The 19,065-nt window shown below is 29.3% G+C and overlaps 1 protein-coding gene across 1 annotated transcript; it reads right to left on the bottom strand.

Annotated features, from left to right (window-relative positions):
• Window positions 1–408: 408 nt before the first annotated feature.
• On the bottom strand, window positions 409–18,734 carry LOC107455529 (transmembrane protein 115). The gene is made up of 3 exons (XM_016073133.3): window positions 17,847–18,734; window positions 13,575–13,745; window positions 409–1,502 (listed from the first exon to the last, which is right to left on the bottom strand). The coding sequence occupies exons 1-3, from the start codon at window positions 18,566–18,568 to the stop codon at window positions 1,268–1,270; spliced, it is 1,128 nt and encodes a 375-aa protein (XP_015928619.1). The 5' UTR covers window positions 18,569–18,734; the 3' UTR covers window positions 409–1,267.
• Between the last annotated feature and the right edge of the window lie 331 nt (window positions 18,735–19,065).

Raw genomic sequence — 19,065 nt, forward strand, 5'->3', positions numbered from 1 at the left:
TATTTCTAGAAATTTTAATTATGCTGCTTTTAAATATTCCAAGTAAATATTTCAAGTTAAAAACAACATAACCAAAAATGTTGTATTTAACTTTCCATATTTTAAAGTTCACCAACCAAAAACTAATACATAGAATAAATCAAACTTTTTCACAAATAAGAATTGCTGTATCAGTTTTCAAAAAAAATAATGGTTATGCGGCTTAAGAGCAAAATTGCCTGTGAAAGAAACATTAAGTCCTCTGTTGTCAAACAACGAAATTAATTTCCAAACCAGTCAATATTATTTAATAACTGCAGACTAAGATTTAACACACAGCCCTTTCTTGCAAATTAGTTTACTAAAATAAGTATTAAAATTTTTTTTTTTTTTAAAAAATCATACAAAATATCAAATAAAAGCGGGAACTATTTTACAACATACTTTTTTATATCAATAAAATTACAACTTTTACATCTGATTAACACATAATAGTAAGCTCAATATTCACAAAAATATAAGCAGTTGTGAAAAAGAACAATTTTATTGTATTACACTGAACAATAACTTATACAAGATACATAAAAATCCTGCAATAAATATTGGTTCATATTTCACAAATCAATTTAGTTTGTACTATGAATGGAAATACCGGCTTAGAGTCAATGTTTAAAACTTAACTTAATATAAATATTTAATAATAAGAAAGCAGTAAGATTGACCAGTTTTTGTTCATTAACACTATGTTCATTTCCTTATGGTAAATAAAAATAATAAAGAGATATTTTGAAAAACAATGAAAAGCAAATTCCTCTGTCAACTTTGAACAGTACTTAACTAAGTTCTTCTGTATGATATAATATACATATATATATATATATTCTTAATTATTAAATCTTTTATAGGAAACTACATATAATTGAATGTTAGAATAATATTTTATTAAGATAATATATTATTAATAGAGAAAATAATGAAAGAGCAATCAAAATATGCACACTAAAATATGAAGTATAACCTAAAAATATTTTTTTTAGTATTTTGAGATCACAGTTTAGAATATATATAATCTTTTTTTGTCTTTTTTTTTAACATTGATCAATAACCAATTTCTATAGATAATTAACAATTTATCTCTAAACTTCACAAAACATCAAATCAAATGTTACTTTACTCGTTTCTCACTATTGTTGGCAATTCAACATGAACTCTTTTGTTTTAATATAATAGTAGATGATGATGACTCTCAAAATATAAATGAAAATGAATTTAAAATGAATAAAATAAATCACTGTTCTGATGAAGGATGTGTTGTTATTCTGGCGGTTTCATCACTGTGTGCAGTTTGAGGCTTAGAGTTTGTAGCTAATGCTGTTGAACTTTGATGAGGTGATAAGATTGGTGGCATTGTCAAGTTAACACTTTTCGATTTTTCAGCATACTTGGATACATCTGGAATTAGAGGCCAGGGACTAGATTCAACTTTGCTCAATCTTTCACTCAAGGCACGTAAAGCAATTTGCCTGTAGAAAAACAATTTTTTTTAAAAATTTGATATACAATTTAAACGAGAGCTTCTTAAAATTTTTACTGCGGAGACAACTCACAAGCAGAAAATATTTGTGTGACCCCTCATATATTGGTGTATGATAAGGGTGTATGTACATTAAGTATGTTACTGGTATATTACCACATAAATAAATGAAGACGAAAAATTTCAGATCATATAATATACTTGAAAAAATATATATACATTTTAAGAATTTTTTTCTTCTTTTTTTGATTTTTACTTGTTTTTTCAATTTTGTTAATTCAATAAAAACAGAGAATATAGTTTTAAGCAAATACTTAATCAGACATAAAGCTTCATAGATAAGCTGCAAAAAATGAATTAACAGAAAATGGTGTTACAAAATAACTTATTTTTAACATATTTCACACAGGAAAAAAAAATTGAAGAGTAAAAATTCTTTAATAAAGAAAAATATAAATTATAGCTTATCTGGTATTATATGTTTCTTTTCACAACATCAAAAATATGTAATTAAACATGTTTTTTACAATTCCTAAATTATAAAGTTATTAATACCAAATGATTCAACAACATTTAATGTTATGATTCATAGTTCACAAAGCTCTTATTTAAGTTATGTCTATACATAATTAAAATTTTAAAAAAAAAGTCCATAATATTCTTTTTAACTAATCATTCACCCTTTAAACTAAACTGCAACTATTACTTAATTGGTCAGGATATGCAGTAACAATACAGTTTTTAATGGACACCCATAGTTTGAAAGTACCTAAAAAAAATTCTAAATTAGGGAACAATTTAGAGAATTAGAAAAATTATTTACATTGCTCAAAGAATGTTTAGTAATGTAAGTAATACAGGTTTAACACTGCAATCCCCAGTAATAGTTTTTTAGCTAAATTAATTGTACAGAATTTGCTTCAATAATAGAAAGTTTAGATTAGTTTTTGTTATTCTTATTTTATGGATGTGGATTAATATTTCAAAAGTATTGGGTAAAACCCAAGAGTTATAAATGAGTATTTACCAAAGTAATTACCCCTGACCTGGGGAAATACCCTAAATCAGAGAATACTCATATAGCCTAAATCAGGGTATTATAGCTTTTAGACATTTTTAAAGCATTTAAACATGGTTTGGCTTTATTATGGTCTTGAGAATATTTAGGGTTCATTCTCACTCAAAAAGAAGAAATTGTCTCTTTACTTTCCCAAGTGAATTTACATAAAATTCCAGGTTTAAAAAAAAAGCAAAATTTTAACGAAATTTATATTTAATAAAAATATATTATACATTGGTTTATTTAACACAGGAGTAAGAATAACAAATTACAAAACCCCTCCCACCAGCAGAAACTACGTCATTGAGCAAATCTACATCATCTACAAGCTAATGGGTATCGGCAGGAAAAGGAGTGAGCAGATATGTAATCACATTTAAGAGGCATTCACACGGAAAGCCAAAATATTTTGCATATGATTTCGGAAATGTGAGCGAGAATCTGATTGGTGAGTTTTTCACGGTCAAGTGTGCTTCACCAATAAAGTTCTTATTTGCATCTCCAAATTCACATGCACCAATTTTTCCCATCCACTGTGGATAGTTTTTTACACTTTTGATGATGATTGACGATAGGAGATTCGTGATGACAAATACTTGTATAATAATTTTGGCAGATTATCAAATGCAGAACATTATTTTAATGTTTTTATAACAGGTAATCTGCCGATTATATGCTGCAGATTACGATACATTTAATACAAAAAATAAATAAGCACAACATTATGTAACTTAAATTATTTTTAAAGAATGTAGACAATTTATTAAACAAAAAAAAGTTAATTCAACATGTACCACAATATCGATGAGTAAAACTAGTGTCTTAAATAATCTGATTTTCTGAAAATTAAATAATAATCAATTAAAAAAATTTATGTTAAAGTCAATGATTAAGATAATTTGCTATGCTTTAGATTTTCATAAGTGAGAACAAAATATATAATCTGTTTAAAATAATAAAAATTTCAAATATAAAGCAATCACTGTAAAAGCAGAGTTAGTTAGAATTTACAGGAATAAACAAAAATTCTGAGTACTTGAGCTCAGAAAATGTCAGATTTCTGTGTGAAGTGACATGTCCTAATAAACAAAAATTTATCAGAATCAACACTTCAAAAAATTATTTTCAAATGTTAATTCTTCAATACCGGCCAGAATAGCTTGGTTATTAGGGCATTGGGCCCCATGTCCAAGAGGTTGTAAGTTCATTTCCGTTCGTCGAAGACTCCTTGCGACAAAATGGTGATTGGTGCACACCAAATCTGCCAGAATCACAGTCTTCCTAGTTCCTAAAACAAATCAATACCACGAGGGGTACTGAAACGGAGATCGACCGTGCTCTGACTCAGGTCAAAATTACAATCTGGGGATGGATGGAAGGGTCCTGGGGAATGTGTCCTGCCTGTAAAACATGCTGCGATGTATGTGTGTGACAGATGAATTCTTGGACATAGATGGCGCCACTGGAAAACAAGAAGCACACCCCTTTGTCTTAAAATAGGCTTTTTTGTATAGACAAGTGGCATAAGACAACAACATAGCTCATCTGCCTTGATAGCCCAACGCATAAAGTTTAGCACTTCATGGTAGAACAGTAAAACAAGAACTAATACTGTGCACCCACTACTCTGTGCAGGCTGATAAAAGTGGGCAGCCTCTTGTTTACTGACCGCAATCAGTGATGCTTGACTTAGGTGTTCTACTGGGAACTGTGTCTTTACGATCAGTCCACTGTAGGTCACATGAGTTGAGAACAAGGGACAGTAATGACATTTTACCTATACTTTTCTTAAAAAATATAATTTAAAATATGTAATGTGTCTGATACATATTCTTGTCTTTCTTTGTGAGTAATTCTAACAAATCATACAATAATTAAAATAAATATTTTATTGAGTAATATCGCTGAATGACGCAAAAGTTAACGAAATGAAAAAATAACATAAAAACCCAGTAAAACTAAAAATGGATCAGAAGAAAATGCATTATTTAAATGTAAGAAAACAGAAACAGAGTTCAGTTTTAAAATATATTACTTAACATGAATAAATTTTTTTTTCAGTTCAATAATATACTTCTGGTTAAATTTTAATGGTTGGATGCCTGGTGTCTGAGAAGTAGCGCTTCATGCTCCCATGCCACTTGTCTGGGATTCTATCCTCAGATCGGGCAAGGTTGACTAAGCCTTTCATCCATTCAGTGGATAGATGAAATAAATGCCAAGCATGCTTGGAGACTAAACACGGAAAGTTGTGTGTTTGACAAACTGCACAAGAACATCTGCTCTTTGAACGCCAGTGTTCAAGGTCAAGAAAACTAGGATGTTTACAGAAGACTTTGTCCGTAGATGGTTTGTTCTTTTCTAAGTTTAATAGTTAGTTTTAAAATTGCATTACCTAATTGTAGAAAAAATATTTGGCATAGAAATGAGTATTTCTGGAAGATTTAAACATTCTCAGATAAAGAAAGTTAAAAAAAAAAAACAATAATTTTCATACAAGTTCACAAATTATCGATTGAATAAGATTTTTTTCTCAGTAAATAGCAACTAAATTTTAGTAGAATTTGCACAAACTTCAATACAGAAACAATAGCAATAAATAAATGAATGAAATAAAAAGAAACAAAATTAATGAATCTTTTCTTCAAAGACAAATTATAGATTGTATAGTGAATGAAAACATAACACACATACATGAAGGAAAAAGTAGCACCTACGAACATTTTTCATCTTTTAGCTGCGACCGATTACCGACAGATTTTACAACACATAGAAAAACCTTAAAATGTGTCTACCTTTCCAACTGTTATACTTTTCTTCCCAACAAAAACAAATTTAAAATAAATATTGCTTACTGCCTCAAGGTAAAACTTGCTGCACCTTGATAAAACAAGATTTTGTATCACAGGACAGTTTTATTTAAATCAATTTTATACCAAGAAGAAACAACAATACATTTTTATCCATCTTAGGCACATATCAAGAAAACACATATTACACAAGGAAAAAGAATTTTTCAGTTTGAAGATAGGCTATTAAAACAATCAATGTAGAATTATGATGAATTGAACAATATAAGTATATAGGACAAATAATTTCTAAAGCATTTATTGCAACTAAGAATGATGAATACACATTTTCCTTAAGTCATGCCACAAGTTTGATAATGCAGATATTGTTATTTTCAAGACATGGTGAAAAGAGAATAAAAATTGAAAATTTTTAATAAGAATTAGAAACTCAATAAAAAAAAAATTTTTAACTTTGGTGATGTTATTTAATTCTGGTAATGAGGGAAAATAATCTGTTTCAGAAAAAAAAAATCTGAACCAAAATACATTTATCAAAGTTTAAAGTCATAAGAAGTTACATGAAATAACATAATACTAAATAAGTTCATAAAATATTTTATTTTACAAATGCCACACACTGTTACAAACATTACCACCTATGCCATTAGTGCAAATGCTCTCCAGTATTTTCAATTGTATAATTAAAATTCAGTACTGCAGAGTGTCCTAAATGTTCAGCAGTCATTGAAAGAATGGAGTCAGAAGGAGATGAGTCAGGTGTGTCGGCTAAGCTGATACAAAAGAGAAGAGACTTCAAACAGTCATGTCCAATTAAAAGTCTAAAGCCAGCCACAGTTGCTTTTCTAGGGGCACTAGGAACAAAGTCGGGGTTTTCATTAAGGATTGTTCAGCTCTTATCCTTAGATGCCTCAGCTTTTTTTTAAACCTTAAGCTCTGCTTAAACGTCAAATTAAAAGTTTCAAGGAATGAAAGGTCGGCATTCCTTTAGGTCTTTAGACAACTAATGCTCCTATTTTTTTTGCAAATATATCAGCTTGTTCATTTCCTACGATTTCACAGTGCACAGGTACCCACTGGAAAGAGATTTTATGGATAGTATCTTTTAAAAACAACCTGCAATCCAAAATTTACTGTGACACACACTGGCTATTTTGCGATAAGGCCTGTAATGCTGATTTAGAATCGGAAAAAATAATGGCCCTAGTCCACTTTTAGTGTATTGTGGAGGTAGCATCATTGCAATACTAAGCATATTTTTGGCCACATCAGATACATTCCAATTTGTTATGAAGGAGGGATACTTATCCCAGAAAAATAAATAAAATCATTTAAGCAAAATTTATTTATTATCTTTGTAAATCTTCTTTTAAAGAATATATGGCCATATTTTTAAAATTATAAAATAAAAAGGAGGTCTCTAAAAAGGATGTTGAATTATTCTTGCATATCAAGAATTATTGTAAAACTAATTAACGGTCTGACCAATGGGTTTAAAATCATCCGTCCTAACGCCAACAATTCGAAATTAAAAGTAAAGTTAATTGTTTCAACGGACAGTTAGGAGCATGCAAAGAGATCTAAGGTAGGCGATTTATCTAAAGATAAAATAGCCCAAAAAAACAAAGCCAACCCCCGTAATCAATTTTAAATTTGAAAATAATTTGGCTATGGCTAAGTGCCAAAAATACTGTGAGAACCAGTATAATCATGTAACTGAAACATTTCTGTGGTACGGAATAAGGAATAAAAAGTTATAAATAGATTTTGTTTTCAATTTAATCACAACAGTGAATCAATGAGTTTCACATTTGTATTGAAACTAAATGTTAACCGTTACATTGACTGTTAAGAAAAGAATAAAATATTTATATTAGCTTTTTTTTAAAATGTAATAAAGATTTCCTAATGGGTTAAATTTAATAAAAATTCGATCAAGAATGACTGAAGTAAAATAAATTTAAGAAATTTTAAAAGCTAGGAAATATGTAATGCCTATTATTTCATCACAAGCCCTGTCAAATCTTGATTTACTAAGAAAACCAGCAACCCTCAATGGTTTTCAGATTTCCATTTCTGTTTATGTCATAATTTCTTCAGAAAGGACTGTTTGGCAAGCTTTCGAGTTTTTCAAACAGAATTACTGCTTTTCTTTCAATAAAATGCTCACAAAATATAAAAATATTGCAAAAACATGTTAAAATAAAATACACTTATAGAATATAAAATTTTTCTGAATCTAAAAGATTAAAACAGATTTACATACTCCCTAAAAAAAAGAAAAAATCAACATGAAAAGTTATGCATAAGTAGTACTTATACCAACATATACCATTAGTAAAACACGCTGTAATACTCATAAGGTACAATTACAACATTAATTTAAATAAAAACAAAATTGAGGACAACAAAAATAAAAAGTAAATGAGCTATATTTTTTCAAAACAAAAATATCTAAAAATAATTTCCATATTAAATAAAACTCGTCTTATAAATCCATTTTCAGAAATAATAAAAAGAAAGAATTTCTTTAAAGAGATGAAATTTTCTTTCTCTTACCCAGAAATTAATTCAATATCTCGGATAGTAACTTTTACTGTGATATCACCTAATATTAAAAATCATAATTTCCTTTTAAAAAAATGCTATTGTCGCCATTAGGTTCTCAGAAATTGTCACTGTACCAAGATACTACAACACTTTTCTAAATACATATAAAAAGTTTAGGGCAATATAATTAACCTAACATTTTCCAAATTTAACATATAAACATCAGATGGTTAATTAATATTGTTTCCCGATAAGTATTTCATAAGTTCACAAGATAGAAATTTTCACAAGATAACAGCATGATGTAAAAAAAATTTTAGGTCCTACATGGAAATTGCAATGTTTCCGAATAAAAAAAGCCTGTGAGAATTTATTCCAATCATATAATTTTCATTTATATATTTTAGTATATTAAGTTCAGCAGAACTGCGCATTGTCATATTACATCATAAAAAAGAAAACTGATTTTCAAAAATTTTTACAATGGTATTCCTCAGTCTCAATGTCAAAAAAATCAATATTTTATCGAGTCAATACAGAGATTCTGATATTTTTAAACACTGTGATGCCACAATTGGCATTACATATTTCCTAGCTTTTAAAATTTCTTTAAATTACTTAAACATATTATTTTAATAATTTTTAATCAAATTATAACTAAATTAAATCAATTAGCTAATTTTTATTTAAAGCGAACATAAAATTTTTTATTCTTTTCTCATCAATGTAACTACTAACTTAGGGGTGCACAACCTTTTTGAGTGAAGGGCCACTTGCACAGCAGGTTGGCTAACGAAGGGCCGCACATGTATTTAGACATGTTAATGACAAATGTAGTAATGTTTATTTAAACATTAGCGTTCCATTTTTTTTATCAATAAACTTAGTAATATCAATAACTTAGTAGTGTTCCATTATTAGAATTCATTCAAAAATAAAAAAACTTATACTTTTTTTTTACAAAAAAAAACTTGCTATTTTTATTATCTGAACAATAGATTTATCAAAATAAATAAACATTGAAGAAAAGAAATGTTTTTTTTTTTTATCATATCATGCAATACGAAAATTCATTTTAGAATTAAATTCTAATAAATAAAAAAAAACTGCAATGCCCACAGAATGAAAGTAGGAAAAAGTTTAGTCATATTTAAGTATTATAAATTCAAATTAAATATTTTAATTGAAGAAAATTTATAGGTTTTAAACAAAAGCCTAAAATAAAAACAAAACTGTGATAGTTCAAAATAAAATTCAATGCTTATTTTGTAATGTACTTTATTATTTTATTTTATTAATTATTAGATTTTTTATATCGTAAACATTTTCCTTTTTTTTATCGAAAAAGATCACTTAAGCAACAAAAAATTGAAATCTAAACTACAAACAGTGAGCAGTTTAAAAATTCACGTTTTCCGCCATTTTATGAATTTCTCAAGTTGCAATAACATTGCATTTAAATTAGGGAGGGATGTAACGAGTATTTGGCCCTTCTGTGAAAAATTCAGTTGGTTGAATGATCAGTCAAATATTTGGCAGAATATTTTTTAGAAATGTATTTTTCTAAGTTTTTTTTATTTTTGAATTTTTATAGATATTACTTTTTTTTTAAAAATTATAATCAGACAAGTCAATTTTGTCATTTTTTCGATACTTTGAGAATTGAGAAGGATCCATTTTTTGCAGTTTTTATTATAACCCAGCATTTTAACAGAACGTCTCATACTATTAATTTATTATCACTCTTTCCCTGTACTGTAATATAAATAACCAGTAACATAGAAAAGTGTGATTTTCAGTATTAAAGTTTTGTTTCAGGAACTAAAAAAAATTATTTTTTCTGTTTTTCTTTTTTTAGGCATTTTTATTATGACTCAGCTTTTTTTTAAAAATAAAGTTACTAATAAGGTTTATTTTATAGCAATTTTTTTCTTCTAAAATTATGGCATTGAGAAAAATTTAAATTGAGATTTTCGGCATAAGTTTTTCATTTTAAAAATTAAGAACATTTTTTCTATCTTTTTATTTTCTTTAAATAAAAAAAAAACTTTTTTTAGACGCTTTCATTATAACGCAGTAATTTTTAATAACATTTCTGATGACTTAATTCTTTTTTCTTGGCTTTTTCTGGTAATTGAAAAACTGAGATGTTCAGCTTTAAAAATTTTTTTCAAAAATTAAGATTGATTTTTATGTTCTCTGTTTCGCTTTTCGACATTTTCAAAAACGTTCTTGATTGACAAAAACGTTCTTCTTAGAGTATGAATACGTTACGTGAATTTTATGAATACGTTTTTCCAGGAAATATTATTCTGAGTCATTAAAATGTTAGTTTCAGTGTCTTGTAGCAGTAAAAGATTTTGCTATTTGGCCCCAAGTATACGGCGTTCAGTCGATTTTTTATTCTTTTTTTTTGCCGAACATTTGGTTTTTGACCAAATCACAATTCATTACCACATTCGACCAAATCATATTCGTTACGGAAATAAAAACGAAGGAAAAATAACTAGGATTTACGATAAAACTGTACCGAAATACCGTATCAAAAATTGATTATTTAATTGCGCGATTAACAATCACGTGCCGTAATAACACCATAGTTAAATAACGGGATCGTCAAAATCGTGTGGAAAAGTATAGAAATAATTGGGAAAAAATATATTTATGCTGAACTCAGCACGAATAAAGCGTGTCAAATGCATGATTTAAAATTTGCATGTCGTAATAGAATAATTGGAATTGTTTATAATACGTGGGAACGCATAGCAATAACTGCCGAAAAAAATTGCTGAAAAAAAAAGAAAGAATTGCAAAAAAAAAAAAGATAAAAAATCACTTAGATTTAAGATGAAATCGTCACAAATAAAGTGCACAAAAAGTGATTATTTAAATTTGTAATCTGAAACTCGCGTCGCAATAAAAATTCGGGATTTTCGAAATCACGTAGAAAAGCGGAAATAACTGTTTAAAAAAAATCATCTATATTTACTATAAAATCCGCTTAAAGAAAGCGCGTCAAACGTACATTTACTAAAGAATCTGTTAAAATTGATTGTGTCAAAACGTGATGACTTAAAAGTGCGAATAAAAATTGCCATTTTTTAAAATTTTTTTTATTGTGTTTAGAAGCTCTTGCGGGCCGCACTTCAGCAGTCGAAGGGCCACATTTGGCCCGCGGGCCGCAGGTTGTGCACCCCTATACTAACTTATTATTTCAATACTAATGTAGACTCATTAATTCACTGTCTCGCCTAATCGCAAACAAAAATCTATTTATAACTCTTTATTCTAAAATTTCTTACGACAAATATGTTTTAGTTACATAGTTATAATAATTCTTACAGTTTCATTGGTGGTTTGAGATTGCCAAAGTATTTCCAAACCCATATTGATTATGGTGCGCTAGCTTTATTTTTGGCTATGTTATTTTTCAATAAATTACCAACCATGGATCTCTTCTCATGATTCTAACTGTCTGTTGGGAACAATTCAATTAACTTTATAATTTGGCTTTTGATTAGGCAGGTCATGAGGGATTTGTCTCCCATGGCCTATCCTTATTGATATTATTATGTAAAATTTATACAACTTAAAGTCCAATGGATAAAAGTATAATTTTGTATCTTGAGCTCTACAAATACTACTAAATAAAAGTTTTTATTTTAATTGTGATCCGATTTTTATCTTCAACTGTTATTTTCATCATCCTGTTGTCATCACAATCTTCAATTATTAAATTATATTTTACAACTTCCAACTACACCCGATTTCTGTCTTGATAAGCACGTGTATTAAAATTACTCTGATTAATAAAACCTTGAAAATGGAAAGATTTATTTTTTGACATAGTGTCGAACAGGAGTTTTCATGAGGATGAGATACAGCACTAACTACTCACGAATTTCAATATAATATAACTTCTAATACAATTTCAATATAATACAAAGAATTACAATATAATAAAACATATTTAGTTTACATAAAGTTAATAAATTAGTTAAAATTCATCATAGAACTAAATACTTTTTTAAAATGCTTATATTGAATAGACTTTCCTAGCAATGTATGGAAAATCTACATTGATTTTGAAAGCTGAACACCATTTTTTTTTTCCTATCCTGCATGATTTAATTTTGCTAACTAAGATAGTCAATAGAGATTAACCGCTTCCCTGATTATCCCATGTTAACTCGGGTATGTATATATTGCAAATTTTTATGATCTAAAGTAAACTCAGGCATATCAGAATTCACCAATACATTTTGTTTTATCACATTTTTATTCGGCCATAAGCAAAACAAAAAATTATAATAATCTGCTGTGATTGGAAGTTAGCCAATATTTGTTCAGAAGTTTTGTTATCTGTGGGACTGCAGACGTGTTTTGTATAATTGTATATACAATAGTTGATGAATTTACATAGAAAAAAGAATTAAAAAATGGCGCTTGCGAGCGAAACTAATGCAGGTGATTTTTCAGATTATGAAGATGTGAACATATACAAAGACTAATATTTAACTTTTTTTTATTTGCCCGAGACAGTTTGGGATAGTAAACTGATGGTAAATTAAATAGTTTTTACACATAAAAAAATTAAAATTTCAACTTAGAGCTTGTGCATTATGTTTTGCTTTAGTTCCTTGTACAGTAGAGTCCCGATTATCCGAGTTAATGGGGACCGCAGCAAACTCGGATAACTGAAAAACTCGGTTAAAGCGAAGAGTATAAAAACGGAAAGAAAAATAGAAGGTATAAATGTAATATATTTAAGAAATACAAAATGTATACGAGTATACCACATACAATTCATATTATAATTAAAAAGCTTACTTAAAAACATTTAAAAAGCATACTTTAGGAGAATTAAATAGTTTTTACTTAAAAAAGTCCTTAATCGTTTTTCGTTCTACGTAACTTTGGCGCTTTTCTGTAGTAATGTTTCGCCTTTTTTAGGGATAACAGGAAGGCTGGTGTTGCCTCTTTTTGTTGTTCTATATATTCAATAGTACATTCGATAGCTTTTAGTCCATCTGTATGAGAGATTTTTATATGTTGATTTTAATAATCACTGCCTTCATCATCTTCGCTGGATTCATTATCATTATTGACGATATTAACGATAATTTCATCAGACCAAGTTGCTGGATTTTGTTTTTCTGAGTGTTTGAAGATAAAATTCAGATTTATTTTTCAGCGGTTTTTTTAAAAATAAAGTAGAACAAAAAAAATCCTTGAAATATTTTATAGCTCAGTTAAAGCGGAAAATCGGATAACCGGGGCTCGGATAATCGGGACTCTACTGTATTTATTAATGAAATAAAAAAATATGCAGATTTTTTAAATTTTTTTTTCTCAAACAAGTTGGTAATGAAAGTGGTTAAGGGCTTCAGAAAAAAGTCGGTCACTTTTTGGTTGGTATTGAGTAAAATAAAACAGCTTAAAAAAAGAAGATATTTTAATTTGTTTTTGAATAAAATTATTACAAACACAGAAATAGTTTTTTCATGTTCCGAGACAACTTTTAAGATTTTAAAACAAAATACGAAAATTTAAGCTATTAATTTTCTCACAACAAATCATTCAATGTGAAATAAAAGGTAATAAACAAATAAGAAAAACACAATATTCTAGTGAATATTACCTTCGTCTTTCAGCGTCATGGGGATCCGTGCCAGGAATGGTAACTGTCACAGATGTTGGAACTTGGTTATATTTGTGAACTGGTTTCCTGCACAACTTGACATGCACAAAAAAGTCAAAGACAGCATTTGAAACTAAAATCAAGGGTGGTTGAATAACATTTGGAAAGAAGCTAAAAAAATAAAAATAATAATTTAAAAACTAATAAAATTTCAATTAGCAAGATTAATAACACAGTTATTCGCAGAGACGTTAATGAAATTATGGGAGAATCAAACATATTGGATGACAAAGGCAAGATTGATTTGTTTTGATTTTCTACGTAACATTCTGCAGAAATTTAATTATTGAATTTTGTGATATGTTTTTTAATGTGGAATGAATGTTTTGGTGGGCATAATTGGGTTTAGTAAAGTGATTTTTTGAAGTGAGTTACTGACGATCTAGACCGTGATTAGAAGTTGAATTAAGAATTTCTCATTAAAAATATTTGTATAAATTTAATGCTTTCGTTAAAATTGAGGATATTTTAGTGTATTTAGGTCATTTATGAGAATTGGAAGGAGTTGGGCAATTTCCTTTGTTTTTTGGAGAGTTTGAAATGGAATAGGGATTTAAATTATGATGTATATTCTTTGGATTTGATATATAGTGTGCTTGTGATATTAACGATGATGTCGTCAATTAAAAATTTTTTAAAGATGTTTGTGAAAGTGGAATATTTCATATATTTATTTTCTAGGGTTTTTATTTTACTTGTTAATTTCTAGCTGAGGTGGTAACGAACCTGCTATCTATGATTCAATATTGTTCTAGTCTTTTTTATTTATTGGACTTACTAAAAATTTGCGCAGATGTATTAAAAATCTGTTGCCAAGGGGTAATGATTCGATATTGATCTGAAGTATTTTTCATTTATAGAAGGTTATAAACGAATGTGTTTGTTGTGTTAAATTTATTGGAAATGTGTGCAGATGCATTACAAAACTGTTGCTTAGGGGTAATGATTCAATATAGATCTCCTGTATAGTTTATTTATGAACTATAATTTTATGTTGAAAAATGTCCATAAAGTAGGTTACATTATAATTTAATAACTACTGATGATTTTTAAAGGGCCACTGCCTAGTACACATTTGCCGTGTATACCCTAGACTATTATTTTAAGGTAAATTGCCATTTTACCTAGCACACTCTACACTGTAGCTTAAAATTGACTGAAATACAATTGAAATTTTGTTTTCAACATCGGTTACAGACACATAATGAAAGAATTACCTGGGGGCTATATTTTGTGAAAGAACAGAAGTTATTTATGAAATGCATGTTAAAAAATTACTATAAGACAAGTGAACTTCAAACTTATTAGGATTGCAGTATTTGATTTCATTTTCAGCATGTGACAAAATAGTTGGTGAGAACAAAAAAAAAAAAAAATTCCCAAACATGAGGTACAGATGCGAAGATTCTAAGATTTCAGAATTTCTGGTTATTTTACCAACATTTTAAAAGCCTTAGCACGAAACAGCTGGAACAAAGTGGAATTTCATGTGAACTTTTGAATCATTTATATGTAGAGGTGAAGAAAATTTACAATCAAATTTACAAAACAATGATTCATACATTAGAGCATAAACTTAGCTACTATTAGAAGAAATTTTCTCAAAAAGTGTAAAAAATTGGCAGCTCTGATATAGCAGAGAGTAAAAATATTCCTATACCCCTTCCCTTTTTGGAACAATTTTGTTGCACCAGTTTTTCTAGATTTTTTTCTCAGAAACATAGATGATAATAACTGCCAATGTGGGTTTTGGACTGTATTTGTGTGTGTAGATAAGAGTGGATTTTGAGGGAAGGAGCAAAATTTGCAATCTGTGTTTATTTTAAGTTCGATTATCAGCTACGTACTTGCCCTGAAATGCACTTATGTGTTTTTAAGGTTAAAAAATTGCACAGATGCTTTTCTTTTTTTTAAAAAAATCTATCCACACTCAGCAGATAAATTAAGAATGTTTAAATTAATTACGAAGAGATGCATAGTAGTATGTCGTATATGTAGGGTTTATTGTGGGCAGGGAGCCTCATTTGCCCTTTGAATAAAAAATTCTGTCCCGCATGCCCTATGAACCTGATTATACGACCCAACCTATTAAAGGGGAAAAAGAGTTATATTCACAGCAATTTTATGGTAAATCCATGGAGCCATATTTTTATAAAACTATTTTAATATGCAATCTACCAGTGTAATAGACAATTTTTAAATAGTCAAGTTTCAGTTTCTTTTTCAGTGTCTTTGCCCGTTATACCATACACTGTTTTTTTCTTTTCTTTTTAAAGTTTAGTACTATAGCTCAGTATACCCTACACTATTGCTTAAAATTGACTATAACACAAGTAAATTTGGAATTTCAGAGATAGGAATATTCAATTCTGTTTTCAGCATCACGTTCAGACGCATATCAAAAACAATTGTCAGGGGGCTGGTCAGCAGTTATTTCAGAAATGCATGCTTTTTATTTAAAAGTGACCTTATGTAACTGAATTTCGAATATTTAATATGGTTGCAGTATTTGATTTTGTTTGCAGGGGCAACAATAAAAATGTGCAAAAAGTGGTTAGCAAGGAAAGAAAAACAGCAAGCATCAGGTAGGTGCAGATGTGCAAAAAATCTATTTCCTCCTTTTATACTATATGGAAAAGATGGGCCGCAATGGCTTAGGGGATAGAGCGTTCACCTTCCTATGAGGCAAACTGGGTTTGAATCCCAGTCAATACGATTTCAGCATCCCACTTGCACCGACCACAGTGCTGTGTGAAATAACCTTAGTGGTGCAAATGCGGGTTAGTTCTATCAAAAAGTCCTCCACGAAGGCGAATTTCCTCCAATACTTGATCCACGAGTTTCCTTGCCTTCTGGATTGGGTTCAAAATGACAAGGCTACATAGTTGAACATTAGAAGCCGTAAACCCAAAAATTGGGTCAGTTGCTCAATGGCGATTATAAAATATATAAAAAAGATTCAGAATTAAATGAAATCTTTTAATATCAAACTTTTATTCGTAACATAAAATATTATCTATATCGCAAAAAACTTTTATTTTTTCAAGAATTTTTATTCATTTAAAATATATATTTTGAAATTAATTGAATTATAATTCGGAAAGAACGGCTCATTCAGAATAGCGTACAAGAAACCAGAGTTTAAGAAAATCTATGAACTAAATATTATAAGTTAGGTTCTTTAATAAGTGTGACGCTTATCGTCACTTAATTCAGAATCATAATAAAACATTTTAAATAGATTTATCGTAAATTCCAAAATAATCTATTAGATTGAAAATACTGTGGTACCATTAGTACATAGAACCTTAACAAATATAAATAAACGCTCTTGATTAAAATGTGAAGAAATACATATCGAATAGGGTTAATCATGAGTCTATAGTCTAAGTTTGATCTCTTATGTGACCTTTTAGCAATAGTTTGATCACACAAACGGTATAGTGTATAAGATTTTAAAAAAAGACAACAGAACCAAGTCATTAGAGGTTCACCAACATTAATGATGAAGATCAGTATAGGTAAGTTCTTTCCATGCCAATTAGTTTGTTTATTAATAATTAAAGTATTTTAATTGAATTCAACAATATATAAATAAAAACAATCACTGCTTAATTAGTTAGTTTGTGTCTTTAAACCAATGTAACATGTTTTTGTATTGGTACCTGCGCTAAAATAATCCACAAATTTTTGTCATACATCAGCATTCTCGCAAGAGTGCAAACGAAATATAAAACTCAGCCATCCCCTGAAAAACCACCAAATATTCTTATTATTTCCTATTTTCAAAAACTTATCAATAACCTAGCAATTTTATTTGGTGCTTTCTGATAACATGACCATGTACCAATATTGAATTATCCCCATATAAAAAATCTGCAATGACATAAAAATTAAGAAGATTCAAAGTGTTGGGATATTTCCATGTCGTGATCTGTCGTGCCAACTACAATCGCCAAGGTGCCAAAGAGATTTTAAACTTGCAAATTGTTTTTAAAAAAAACATGTCGATGTTTGCTCGGTGGTTACGAGTTATACATTTTGAGTTGGTCCCTTTCTGTGATGTTTTTACAGTTTCTCGAGGGTCGCTGCCCAGAAGTTGCCAAGAATTGGCGATTATTCTGCCACAGATCACAATACGGAAAGGGTGTTAAAAATTACTCTTGTTACAGAACAATCTTCATGGGTTTAGACAATATCATTTTCACCTACCTAGCAAATGTAAAACCATCAGCCATATCACCAGTTGTTCCATTGCTATGGTGTTGATAAAATCTTAAATATACCCAGGATGATAACAGACCAGACGTAAACATGACAGGATAAGTACCCCCAACAATGCCAATAGGCCACAAAATTAAACTCAATATTAGAACACAGAGAGGTACATTTCTGTTCCGCAGCTTTCCACACGGAAAAGTAACAAGAACATGATCTGGCATAATTTGTTTAACAGCCACAGAAACAGCAGCACAATAGCCTGCCAAACCATGTATTTGAACAGAGAATAGATAACGAGGATCAGATGTTACGGTGAAGATAACAATATAAAACATCACTGATAGAAATGCTACTGATGTGTTTACTAATGCAAAAAATGTCAGCATTTCCATGGCTCCCCATAATGGTTCCAGAAGCTTCCCACATAATCCAACTGTTATGACATCAGCTAACAATAAATAGAATTTTGTTTCTAAATAACAATGTGTGAATGCAGTCCAAACCCAAAAATTCGGAGGAATAATAAAACCTGGAGTGACACTTATAACTCGAATAGCAGTTTCATTGAAAGAAAGAAAGTAGCAAAATATGTTCACTATACATATGAATTTAACCACAACACTACTATTTTTAAAAGCAGCTGCAAGTTGCTGGTTCAGATAATGTAGATTTCTTTTAATTATTGATATTGATATTGATATTTTAGGAGCCATAATGTTTTGGTTTGCAAATGAAGAAGGCTGAACTGGATCCTATGAAGATACGGTTGTAGATACATTTACTTTTCGGCTGAGGTTTGTATGGAGAAAAAAAATAACTGGTTCTCACTGCATTGTTCAAAGTGCGCAAAAGGGTCTGTGGTGAACGATTCGGATGTAGAGCTAACGGAGAGTCTCACATCATGCGATTTGCAATACGCGATCGTACGTCAATGCGATTCGTGCATGCGCGATTAGTTCCTGATACATGTTTCCTTCGCACGTGAGCCTAGCGCGATCGCACGCAGCTTGAATGCTTTTCAAACTGACTGAAGTCCTCAGAAAACTTAAAAACTGACAGCAGCCTTTATAAAAGAACAATCAAAAGCTCACCTCGGTAACTTTTCAATTATTAAAAAAAGTTATTTCTGTTAAGGAATGCAAAGAATTTCCATGTATTTTCCAAAAATAAAATTGGAAAAGCAATGAGTTTCCAAATATGTATCCGTTGA

This window comes from Parasteatoda tepidariorum, chromosome X2, assembly GCF_043381705.1.
Source record: "Parasteatoda tepidariorum isolate YZ-2023 chromosome X2, CAS_Ptep_4.0, whole genome shotgun sequence".
Taxonomy (NCBI): domain Eukaryota; kingdom Metazoa; phylum Arthropoda; class Arachnida; order Araneae; family Theridiidae; genus Parasteatoda; species Parasteatoda tepidariorum.